A 12,870-nucleotide genomic window follows, 5' to 3' on the forward strand; every position below is an offset into this window, starting at 1 on the left:
CTTGGAAGCACCGCTAACTTCTGCCAGGGTTCTTGCCGAGGGTTCTTTCTATAGTGATGGAGGGAACAACGGATTGGAGTCTGTTAACGGCAGGTGAGCTGAAAACAGACAACTCGAGAAGTTCGGCAGTGCATAGGGGACGGGGAGGAGATAGGGAGTGGCCGCAGGAGGGTGATGGGGGACGATCAAGTTAATTTTGCTTCGTTTTCTTAAGTAGAAAAAAACATGGACATGTTTAAAAGACGACAGTAAAAATTCGAGCAGAGGGTGAGAATTTTAGGGAGTCACCCGACGCCCCCCCCTTATCTTCCCCTCCCGCGTTCTCTCCCCATCGCCTCCAGCTCCTCTCTCCCTTCCCCACCCCCACAACCCCAGGGCCCACCGCCACCCCAGCCCGCCTGCCCGCAGGCGTCTCCTCACCGCAATGGCCCCCTCGCTCAGGTGGCCCACCATGACTGCGCCGCGCCAACTCGCGCGCTCCGGCTTCTCCGCAGCCTCTGCTTCACTTACGGGACCCCACGCGCTCCAAAGCTTTTGCGCCAAGTAGCTGTAGGCACCACCCCCGTCTTCTGACATGCGCAAGTCACAGGGGCGGGCTTAGGGGCGGAGCAGCCACCGCATTGGCCGAGGTAGCCCACGTGACGTACCAGAGCCCGGGTTCAGGACCTAGTCACCCGACGACTGCGCCTGGGGCGGGGCCCGAGCCGTGGGGCGCGCCGAGGATGACGCGGGTTCTTTCTCTGGGCGCGAGGTCCTGTACCGGAAGCTTTCCGAGACGGTCCTCGGGGGAAAAAACCTGGCTCGGCCTTTGACGGGCAGACCGACTGTGAGCCCAGAAGAGAGTTAGAGTTGTTCCCTGATAGCTCTGCTGCTAACCGTAGGCAAAGCAGTAACGATTCGTTCAGCAACCCGAGTGCCGAGCTCCCGCCATTGCTAGACCCTGAGCTTGGCACAGTGGGGAATTTCCGAAGGTAAATAGGATCCGGTCCCTGCCCTCAGAGGAGAGCATAGTCTGTCGAGGGAGTTACCGCAGTGAGTAGCCCTAACTCCAGGTAGACATAATATGGGCCTCAGGAGAGACGCAAAGTGTGTCTGCACGCACAGATGGAAAATCAGGGAAGGCTTCCTGGAGGAGGTGCCATTTGAACTTGGTCTTGAAGGGTGTGTGCAGATTTGCGAGGTGGACTCTGAGGGTAGGGATGCTCCCGGAAGAATGCATAACCTATGCAAAAACTAGAGAGGTGAATAGCCAGGCAAGCTGGGGTTAGCTTTAAGTAGCTCAGAATAGTAGGGTACAAAGGAAGAGGTGAGACTTGGGCATTAGAAAATGAGCCCGGGGGTCAAATTTGTACTGGGCTTCCCTAAATGCTTGGAGGAGCATTGATTAAGGCAGAGGACTGACATCTGTTTCAGTGTGGAGGATGAATTGAATTTAGGGGGTAGGGTAGGGAACTGAGGACATGGAGACTAGTTATCCTGGAAAGGATGCCAGGCGAGAGATGGTGAGGACTTGAACTAAAGGAATGATCTGGGGATTGATCTGGGGATTGAAAGAAAAAACTGAACTGTGTGAGAGATAGAAACATTTGTTAATTTAATAGTAGCTAGGGAGAGAGAGAAAAATCTGGGATGTCTCAGGTTTCTGACTTGAGCTTGGGAAGATGGAGGTCTAAGAGGCAAGCCTGGTGTGTGGAACAAAGTAGGCCTTCAGTAAATATTTCTGAATAAAACAATGTTCAGTGAATAGGTGTGAGAGAAAATAGATCCTCAGCATGTAAACCACAGAAAAAGACCACAAGAATTGATTTTGTTGCTTCACATTTGCTTGAGTGAAATCTTTATTTTTTTCTAGAATTGTGCATTTGTAGAAATCTGAATTCCTTATTATTCATTTTATAGACCTAAAGTAGAATGGATCTGCCTGTGGATGAGTGGAAATCATACATATTTCAGAAGTGGTCTTTGCTCCCAAAGTCCATTCAGGACACAATTTCTACGGCAGACACTTTAAGGGATATCTTTCTTCACTCCTCTTCGCTGCTTCAGTAAGTGTGTGAAAGCTTTAACCTGAGAAATCTTGATCTAAGAAATGTTCTGTTTTGTCATTTGGTCTCAAGTTCTGTCTCCTTTTCATGGAAGGATTAAGTTCAGATTTTTATATTTTGGGGCATTCAGCAGTTCTTGCTATTTCCAGGTTTTCCTAACCTACTATTATAGAACAGGCAGGGATGCTAATGGCTTTTTTGGTGTCAGTGTTATGTTTCAGTATTCAATGCCTTCCTACAGAAACTCGACTGTGAACTTTGCCATCTCCCAAAAGATGTAGTGGACATTTACTAGCTACACATAGAAATTTGTAAGTGCTAAAATTGAGAAAGGACTTAAGTCATATAGTCTTACCCCAGTATTTTTCAAACTCTCTTGACTATTCTCAGTAAAAATACTATTTTATTATCACAATCTAGTATGTACATACATATATAGAAAGTTGAAACAAGAGTTTCCCAAAACATCCAGTGAATTTTTATTGGTGCCAGCCACCGTGCTAGATACTTAGAGCACAAAAAATACATTAGTGAGGGGCGCCTGGCTGGGTCAGTCAGTAGAGCATGTGAATCTTGGTCTTAGGGTCATGAGTTCAAGCCCCACATTGGGCAGAAGAGCTTACTTTAAAAAAAAAAAAATACATTAGTGAATAAAAAATAGACACAGGGGCACCTGGGTGGCTTAGTTGGTTAAGCAGCTGCCTTCGGCTCCTCCAGTCATGATCACAGGGTCCTGGGATCAAGCCCCATATCATCAGGCTCCCTGCTCAGCGGAGAGGCTGCTTCTCCCTCTCCTCCTGCCTGCTGCTCCCCCTGCTTGTGCTCTCTCTCTGTGTCAAATAAATAAATAAAATCTTTAAAAATAAATAAAAAATAGACACAGATCCTTACCCTTGAGGAGCTTAATTCTGGCAAGGAGAGACAGACAATAAACATAAATAAGCAAAGTATATAGTATTTAAAGGTGCTGAGTATAATAGAAAAAAAATTAAAATAGAACAGGGTAAGGGAAATAGGCAGTGCCAGGAGTGAGAGTGCAGATTGTAGTATTAAATAGTGTGATCAGATGTGGTCTCATTGAAAAGATGGAAGTTGAGGGGCACCTGGGTGGCTCAGTCAGTAAAGTATCCAACTCTTGATTTCAGCTCAGGTCATGATCTCAGGGTTGTGAGATCAAGCCCCCCGTCAGTCTCCATGCTGAGCATGGAGCCTGCTTAAGATTCTCTTGTTCTCCTTCTGGCCCTCCACACTTGGGTGCACACGCTCTCTCTCTCTCTCTTAAAAAAAAAAAAAAAAAAAGGTGGAAGTTGAGCAAAGTCTTGGAGATACAGAAGCTAACAAATCAGATATTTGAGAGAAGAGTACTCCAGACAGAGATCCCAGGTTGGGAGTGTGTCTGGCATGTTCAAGCAATAGCAAGAAAGCTGGTGTGAGTGAACAGAATAAGCCAAAGGGAGAAGAGCAGGAAATAACATCAGAGAGGCATGGGGATTGGGGGATAGCAGGTGGCACAAATCATGTTGGCCCTAAGTGCCTTGTCTTTTGACTCTGAGTAGGAAATTATTGCAGGGTGGGGTAGGCCGACTTCAAAAACTGATGCCCCCCCACCAGAAGTTGACCTTGAGATACAATTATCTGAGTGGTCCTAGCCTAGTCAGGTGACATCTTTAAAAGCAGAGCATATTTTTCCAGCTGGTAGCATAAAGGAACTTCAAAGAGATTCAAACCATGAGATGTGAATGTGCTTGTGTTGACTTTGAAGATGGAGGGGGACCACATAAGGAATGCAGGAAGCCTCTATAAGCTAAGAGTAGTTCCTGGCTAATAGCCAGCAAGGAACTAAGGATGTCAGGCCTACAACTGTAAGGAACTGGCTTCTACCAAAAACCTGAATGACCTTAGAAGTGGATTCTTTCCCAGGTCTTCCATATAAGAGGTCACCTTGATTTCAGCCTTGTGAGACCCTTCTCAAGAGAACTCAGCCAAGCTCACCTGCACTTCTGATCTATAGACTGTGAGGATAATAAATGGGTATTTAAGCTGCTGAAGTTGTGGTATTGGTTACACAACAGAAGAAAACTAATTCACAGGGTTTTGAGAGAATGGTACAATCTGATAATATTTTAAAGCAGAGGTCAGCAAACTACAGCTGCAGTGTAAATCCATCTTGCTGCCTGTTTTTATATGGCCATCAGCTAAGAATGGTTTTTACAGGTAAGCGTTTAGTTGATTTGATGATAGGGAACACTTGCTTTGAACCCCAATTAAGCAAAATCCATTAAAAAAATAAAGACGGGTGGCTCAATCAGTTAAGCGTCTGACTCTTGGGTTCAGCTCAGGTCATGATCTCAGGGTCCTGGGATTGAGCCCCATGTGGAACTCTGTGCTTGGTGGGCAGTCTGTTTGAGATTCTCTTCCTCTCCCTCTGCCCCCCCAAATAAATAAATAAATATTAAAATAAAATTAAAATTTAAAAAAAATTCCATTCTCATTAGTAGACCTGTATTACATGGGGCACCTGGCCTGCTCAGTCAGAGGAACATGTGACTCTTAATCTCAGGGTCATGAGTTCGAGCCCCAAGGTGGGGATAGAAATTGCTAAAAAAAAATTTTTTTTAAGTAGACCTGTGGGGCACCTGGGTGGCTCAGTCAGTTAAGCGTCTGCCTTTGGCTCAGGTCATGATCCTGGAGTCCTGGGATCAAGCCCCACGTCCTGCTCCCTGGGGAGTCTACTTCTCCCTCTGCCACTCCCCCCTCTTGCATGTGCACACTCTCTCTCTCTCTGTCTCACTCTTTCTCTCTCAAATACTTTTTAAAAGTAGATCTGTATTACAAAAAATAGACTCAATTATTTTTTAATTTTATCAAACATTTTACAGAAATTTGTCTTCTCTTATAGAAATACCTCTGTAATAGCCTTGATTTTCCTCTTGGCCCAAAAAACCTGAATATTTACTCTCTGACTTTCCACAGGAAAAGTTTGCTGACTCCTGTTTCAAGAGATCACTCTGACTACAGTGTTGAGAATAGGCTATAGAAGAAAGGGTGTAATTAGAGAAACCTGTTGGGAGGCTCTTGCATTAATCCAGGTGAGAGATGAGGTGATGATAATTTGGACCAGGGTGGTAGTGGTAAGGATGATGAGAAGTGGCTAGATTCTGAAGGTAGACTTAATAGCATTCCCTGAAAGATGAGATGTGCTGTGTTAGAGAATGAGAGAAGTAAAAAGTGGCTCTGGGGATACAGGCCTAAGAAGAATGAAATTACCATCATCTGGGGGGGGCGGCAGATGGAGCTGTTTTGGGAAAGATGATCAGGGGTTCATCGTTCAGTTTGAGATGTCTAGTAGACAGCCAAGTGGAGCTTTCTAAATGAGCATGGCATTTAGGAGAGAGCACTGGGCTAGATATAGAAATTTGGGAGTCATACATGGGATTTCAAGTCACAGACTGGATAAGTTTCACCATGGAAGAGAGTGTAGATGCTTACTGCATATGATGTACTTCGATATTTTCCTCTATCTCATTTTAAAAATACTAATTAGGGGTGCCTGGGTGCCTCAGTTGGTTAAGCGTCCGACTCTTGATTTTGGCTCAGATGGTGATCTCAGGGTCCTGGGATCCAGCCCTGTGTGGGGCTCTGCGTTTGGTGGGGAGTCTGCTTGGCATTTTGTCCCTCTCCCTCCACCCCACCCTTGCGTGCTCTCTCTCCTCCCTCCCTCTCTCTCACTTTCTCCCTCTCTCTTAAATAAGTAAATCTTTAAAAAATACAAATAGGGGCGCCTGGGTGGCTCAGTTGGTTAAGCGGCTACTTTCAGCTCAGGTCATGATCTCAGGGTCCTGAGATCAAGCCGCACATTAGGCTCCCTGCTCAGTGGGGAGTCTGCTGCTCCCCCTCCCTCTGCTGCTCCCCCTGGTTGTGCTCTCACGCTCTCAGATAAATAAATAAAACCTTAAAAAAAAAAAAAAGAATAGAAATTTAAAAATTAAAAATACAAATTAAAAAAAATTTTCAAATAAAAAAATAAAAATACTAATCAGGGGGCACCTGGGTGGCACAGTTAGTTAAGCCACCAACTCTTGGTTTTGGCTCATGTCATGATCTCAGGGTTGTGGGATCAAGCCCATGTTAGGCTCTGCACTCAGCATAGAGTCTGCTTAAGACTCTCCCTCTCCCCTCCCCCAAAATAAAGAAATAAAATCTTTAAAAAATAATAGTAATCAGGACCCACTAAATTGATTTCATGACCCACTCAGTCGTGACCTACAATTTGAAAAATAATGTCTAAAGCTCTGCAGGATGTGTGGATTCCCTTTACAGAATTTCCAAAGATGATAGATACCTATTGATGAAAATATTAATAGGCAGAGTTATCCGAAGATAATTTGATATGGTTTACTACCAGCAAGATGTCATAATCCACAAGAGTCATTTGAACTTTTGGTGCACTGAAAGGAATATAAATCAAGAGAATTTGCCTGGTCATTTAAAATTGGAGTTCCTCCTGAGTCCAGCCTAGGCTGTCTTTCCTTTCCACTCTGTATTCTCAACTGATAACAGTCTCATTCACACCCGTGACATCGGTTATGTCCTATATGCTAATTACCCTGAAAATTATATGTCCAGCCCTCACCTCTCTTCTGAGACTCAAATCTCTAAATCCAGCGGACTACTTGAAGTCTCAAAGATACTTAAAATTCAGGGGCTCCTGGGTGGCTCTGTCTGTTAAGTGTCTGCCTTTGGCTCAGGTCATGATCCCAGGGTCCTGGGATTGAGCCCCACGTTGGGCTCCCTGCTCAGAGGGAAGCCTGCTTCTCCCTCTCTCTCTGCCTGCCGCTCCCCCTGCTTGGGCTCTCTCTCTCTCTCTGTTAAATAAATAAATAAAATCTTTAAAAAAAAAAAAACAACCCTGGGGCGCCTGGGTGGCTCAGATGGTTAAGCGTCTACCTTCGGCTCAGGTCATGATCCCAGGGTCCTGGGATCGAGTCCCGCATCAGGCTCCCTGCTCCTTGGGAGCCTGCTTCTCCCTCTGCCCCTCTCTCTCTCTCTCTCTCTCTGTCTCTCATGAATAAAAAAAAAAAAAATCCTTAAAATTCAACATATCCATAACCAAACTCATAGTCCCTTACAGTGGTCCCTGTTTTAGTGACTTGCACTGCCTTATTTCAGTTCCTAAAGCTAGAAACCTATGAACCATTCTGTATCTAAAATTAACTCATTGGGGGTTGCCTGGCTGGCTTAGTCAGTGGAACATGCAACTCTTGATCTTGGGATCATGAGTTTGAGCCCCACATTGGGTGTAGAGATTACAAAAAAAATAAATAAATAAATGTTTAAAAAAATAGGGGAGGCCCAAACTCAAGGCCCAAACAGTAGGTTTACCTCCTAGGACATTTACTGAGTTCTCAGGAAGTGCAAGAGGCCAACCAAAAAGGCAGAATAAAATTCCTACAGTCTTTTTTTTTTTTAAGATTTTATTTATTTATTTGACAGAGAGAGACACAGCGAGAGGGAACACAAGCAGGGGGAGTGGGAGAGGGAGAAGCAGGCTTCCCTTGGAGCAGGGAGCCGGATGTGGGGCTCGATCCCAGGACCCTGGGATCATGACCCGATCTGAAGGCACACACTTAACGACTGAGCCACCCGGGTGCCCCAAATTCCTACAGAAAGGGGCTTGGCACAAACATTCTCCCTGTTAAGACATTTGCCGGATTTTGAACATCTGTGGTATGGTAGGTTAAAAATCTAAGCTCAAGGGGCGCCTGGGTGGCTCAGTCGTTAAGCATCTGCCTTCGGCTCGGGTCATGATCCCAGGGTCCTGGGATCGAGCCCCTCATCGGGCTCTCTGCTCCACCAGAAGCCTGCTTCTCCCTCTCCCACTCACCCTGCTTGTGTTCCTGCTCTCGCTGTCTCTCTGTCAAATAAATAAAATCTTTAAAAAACAAACAAACCCCTGAAACAAATAATACATTATATATTAGTAAAAAAAAAAAAAAAAAAATGGTAGCCCAACCCTGATCCAACTCAATTTTCAGTTAGATGAAGGTTGGCCAGCCCCTCATCCTATCTGCCTAACATAGGAGAAGGGGGACTTTGACAGTGGAAAATGTCATCTAGCTTTATTATGTCCTCTATGCATAGTCAAGAATACAGTAAAAGATTACTAGACACGTGGGGCACCTGGCAGGCTCAGTCGGAAGAGTTTGTGACTTTTTTTTAAAGATTTTTATTTATTTATTTGACAGAGACAGCAAGAGAGGGAACACAAGCAAGGGGAGTGGGAGAGGGAGAAGCAGGCTTCCCATTGAGCAGGGAGCCCGACGTGGGGCTTGATCCCAGGACCCTGGGATCATGACCTGAGCCGAAGGCAGATGCTTAACAACTGAGCCACCCAGGTGCCCCGAGTTTGTGACTCTTCATCTCAGGGTCATGAGTTTGAGCCCCATGTTGGGGGTAAAGATTACATAAAAAAATTTTTTAAATAAAAAGGAATAAAATACCTTTCAAAAATGAATGCAAAATAAAGGTATTTTCAGACAAAAAAATAATAATAATTCTGAGAGACCATCTTCTGCAGATTAGAGCCTAAAGAAATACTGAAGGAAGTTCTTAGGTTAAAGAAAAATCATCCCAGATAGAAGCATGCAATTGCAGAAAGGAAGGAAAGGTACCAGAAAAGATAAATATGTGACTAAATACTTTAAAAATTATTATTTAAAACAATGATAATAATAATGTTACAGGACTTAGAACATTTAGAAGTGAGACATGATAATAGACAAATGGGCAAATGGAGGTAAATTGTTTTAAGGTTCTTCTATATAATTTGGGAAATGACAAAAGTACTAGCTGAAGATGGTAAATAAATGGATTCATTTTGTAATCCCCAGGATAACCACGAAACATTTAAAATTTTGTAATAAAATCAAGTTAATTCTCCCCCTTTTCCTATGTGGTAGGCGTATATTCCAATGTTCTCTGCATCCTAATCCCTGGAATTTACGAATATGCTGGGTTATGTGGCAGAGAGAAATTAAGTTTGCAGATGGAATTAAGGTTGCCAATGAGCCAAGTTTAAGATAGGCAGAGTAGCCTGGATTATCCCTGTGAGGCCAGTATAATCACAAGAATCCTTAAAAATGGAGAAAGGAAGCAGAAGTGTTAGAGGGAGATAGAATTAGTGGGAGAATTGTGAGAGAGACACAGCATTGCTGGTTTTGAAGGTAGAGAAAGGGAGCCACAAGCCAGAGAATGCAGGCAGCCTCTAAAAACTGGAAAAGGTGAGAAAACAGATTCTTCCCTGGAGCCTCCAGAAAGCAACACATCTTTACCAACACCTTGATTTTAGCCCAGTGAGCCCCATGACAGAACTGTAAAATAACACATTTTTGTTTTAAGCCACTAATTTGGTGGGAATTTGTTACAGCAGTGACAAAAAAACCAATGCACGTCCTTGACCTCCCCACTCCTGTTCTCAGCATATGGGCCTTCTTTCAGTTCTTGATGTGCACTCTGCTTCTCCTTGCCACGTGGCCTTGATTTCTTCTGCCTGAAATGCTTTCCCTGGCTTCTCTCTCCTCCTCTACACCCGAATTAAGTTCTGCTTAATTCAGAACTTCAGGGTCAGCCAGATCTTTCATCAGGAAAGCCTTCCCTGAGTCCCAGCTGGCTCACCTTCATTTTTTATACATTTATAACACTACATAGCTTTCCTTTTTATATTTGTGTAATCATTTGCTTACTGTCTATCTTCACCGCTAAACTATAAACTCCATGAGGGCAGAGATCTTGCCTGTGTCCGTCTTTCAATGTTAACATCTTTATCTTTGTGCAGGCAGCTATCAACAGTGTCTCACACAGGGCAGGCACTCAGATTTTAGTTGAAAGAAATAATGAGCACAGTGTTGAGCCTTGGCAATTCAGTAGGTACAATTAGGGTAATAGTTGGGTTTGGGGTTTTGTGTGTGTGTTTTGTTTTTTTTTTTTGTCCGCTTGTTTTCTTTTTCACAAATGTTCATAAGATAGAAATACATTCTCATCATATTTGAAATGATATTTAATGAAGTTAACAGGAAAGTTTCTCCTTTACCCTTCTCCTCATTCAGTTCCACAGAAATAACCACCGTTTATTGGAGTTTTCTAGTTCTTTTTATGTATTCTCATACAATTGTAGATAAGTATATACATATCTGTTTCTTTATTCTGTTAGATTATATTATGTGCTTTGTTCTAGGATGTTTTCTCCAATGTCACACCTTGATCTTTCTGGCAACCCTGTGATATTACTTGTATAGTTACACCATAATGTAGTTGTTCTTTCCCTGTTGAGGGGTAATTATATTATTTCCAGTTGTTGTATTTTTACTGTTAACAAACCATGTGTCCGTGAACAACTTTTTTTTTTTTAAGATTTTATTTATTTATTTGTCAGAGAGAGAGAGAGTGAGAATGAGCACAAGCAGGGGGAGCAATAGGCAGAGGGAGAAGCAGGCTCCCTGCTGAGCAAGGAGCCTGATGCGGGACTCAATCCCAGGACCCTGGGATCATGACCTGAGCCGAAGGCAGATGCTTAACCGACTGAGCCACCCAGGCATCCAAATAACTTTTTTTATATGTTTTTGTACACATATTTAAGAATTTAAGATAGATTCTTAGAAGAGGAATGGTTACAATCACTTGTTACAAGCATTTTAAAATTTAATAAGCACTGACAAATTGTCTTCCAAAAAGACTTCACCAGTTTACCATGAACAATGTATGAAAATCACTTCCCTATAATCCTTGCCGACACTAGAAAGCAAGTCTTTAATTTTGCCAAACTTCAGGACAAAAGTGTCTAGTGGTTGTTTTGTTTGTTTGTTTTGCATTTTTCTGATTACTAGTGAAGGAATGCATTGTTTCTGACATCACAATCCACCTGTATTCTGCAAACTGTTCATTTGTGTCCTTTGCCCATTTTTCTACTGGGTTGTCTGTCTTTCTCTTACGAATTTATAGGAGATCTTCAAAATTCTGGGCATATAGTTCTTTGCTATTTTTGTGACTAATTTTTCTCCCAGTCTATTATTCATCTTTATTTTACTTGCCGCGTTTTGCATTGTATATAAATTGTGTGTATTTTCATTTTTATAAAAGTATATCTGTCATTTTTTAAAATTTTTATTGTTATGTTAATCATCATACATTACATCATTAGTTTTTGATGTAGTGTTCCATGATTCATTGTTTGTGCGTAACACCCAGTGCTCCATGCAGAACGTGCCCTCTTTAATACCCATCACCAGGCTAACCCATCCTCCTACCCCCCTCCCCTCTGTCATTTTTTTTAATGGCTTCTGAGTTATGTCTCTTGCTTAGGATGGTCTACTCCAAGATTATAAAAATATTCTTTACTTTCTTCTAACTTTTTTTTTGTAGTTTTGTGTTTTTGTTTTCACTATCAAATCCATCTGGAATTTATTTATTTATTTAAAGATTTCATTTATTTATTTGTCAGAGAGAGAGAGAGAGCACAAGCAGGGCGAGTGGCAGGCGGAGGGAGAAGCAGGCTCCCTGCTGAGCGAAGAGCCCAATGCGGGACTCAATCCCAGGACCCTGGGATCATGACCTGAGCCCAAGGCAGATGCTTAATGATTGAGCCACCCAGGCACCCCTGAAATTTATTTTTGTGTATAATGTGAGAGAGTGTTCTAACCTTTTTCCCGATAATTTTCTTCAGCATTTATTGAATAGTACATTCTTTCCTTAGTGGTTCAAAATGCCATGTTAAAAATTAAATTCACACTTAACCCATAAATTTGTTTCTAGACTCTATTTCTATGCCAAAACCAAAGGGTTTTTACTGTGACTTTAGAGTATCATATTAAAATTCTGTCAGTTTCAAGTGACAGAAACCTAGCTCAAATTAGGAAATTTATGCACTATGAAACTAGGATATCCAAAGGCAGATCTGTTTTCAAGCAGCATTGAATCCAGGGCCTCAGATGGCATTAGACTCTGTATCTCTTCATCTCTCGGACAAACTCTACACCTGATGGGCATAATAAACACTGGTAGCCTTGGGCACATTCTGAACCACAAGAAACCACAAGAAAAGAATGTTTGGCACTCTTTCCTGAGAGTTTTGGCAGAAAAGGTCTGGATTGGACTCCAGTCAACCTGATTTTGACTGCCTGGTGAATCCTTTCAATAAAAGGTTTAGGGCCTTTCTGATTGGCTAGGCCTATAGCACATGCTCAACCCTGTTGCCACATTGGGGTCTTCCCTACTTCAACCACAAGAAATGTTTTTCTCCCTGAGATTTTATTACCAGAAGTAGAAGGAAGGAGCACTCGAAAACATGGAAGGCCAAGTTCCCACACACATATATACTCATTCTTTTTCAAGAATATCTTGGCTATTTTCTGTACATTTCCCCCTTGTAACTTTTGTAGGTCTGTCAGGTTCCATAAAAAATGTTGGGGTTTTGATGGGGATTATGTTGGATTTATAGATTCATTTAGGGAGACTTGACATCTTTACAATATTAAATTTCCTCACCCAAGTAAAGGGTATGTCTTGTCATTTCTTTAGGGCTTCTTTTACATCCTTAAGTAAAGTTTTATTGTTTTCTTTGTAGAAGTCTTGCACATTCCCACTTAGATTTATTCTTACTTATTGTAAGTTTTCATCATTATTGTGAATAAGACTTTTTCTCCCCCAATTACATTCTCTGATGATTGGTGGTATAAATAAAAGCTAGGAATTTTTTTCTCATCTTATAATTGGCCACCTAACTGTATTTTCACATTATTTTATTGTTTTTATGCCAATTCACTTGGAATTT

At 42.4% G+C, this 12,870-nt stretch overlaps 2 protein-coding genes across 6 annotated transcripts in view; one reads left to right on the forward strand and one right to left on the reverse strand.

The window, feature by feature from the left end:
• RPA1 (replication protein A1) overlaps positions 1-581 on the reverse strand; it is a 74,689-nt gene extending 74,108 nt beyond the window's left edge. The window contains exon 1 of the mRNA XM_035027565.1: positions 421-581. Within this exon, the coding sequence (XP_034883456.1) occupies positions 421-576 (156 nt within the window). The 5' untranslated portion in view covers positions 577-581. The remainder of the gene's footprint in view (positions 1-420) is intronic.
• A 156-nt stretch (positions 582-737) lies between these two features.
• Positions 738-12,870, forward strand: part of SMYD4 (SET and MYND domain containing 4) — a 50,382-nt gene continuing 38,249 nt past the window's right edge. For 2 of the 5 annotated variants that reach the window (XR_004683257.1, XM_035027561.1), the window contains exons 1-2: positions 738-971; positions 1,900-2,045. Coding sequence is in view for 3 of the 5 variants with exons in the window: in XM_035027561.1 (XP_034883452.1) it covers positions 1,912-2,045 (134 nt within the window). In the remaining 2 variants the exon portion in view is untranslated. Of the gene's footprint in view, positions 1,033-1,633; positions 2,046-5,018; positions 5,135-12,870 lie in introns of those variants that run through there. The other 3 variants (XM_035027563.1, XM_035027564.1, XM_035027562.1) reach the window with 3 other exon arrangements.

Source organism: Mirounga leonina, unplaced genomic scaffold (assembly GCF_011800145.1).
Source record: "Mirounga leonina isolate KUSES-001 unplaced genomic scaffold, KU_Mleo_1.0 Mir_200, whole genome shotgun sequence".
NCBI lineage: Eukaryota > Metazoa > Chordata > Mammalia > Carnivora > Phocidae > Mirounga > Mirounga leonina.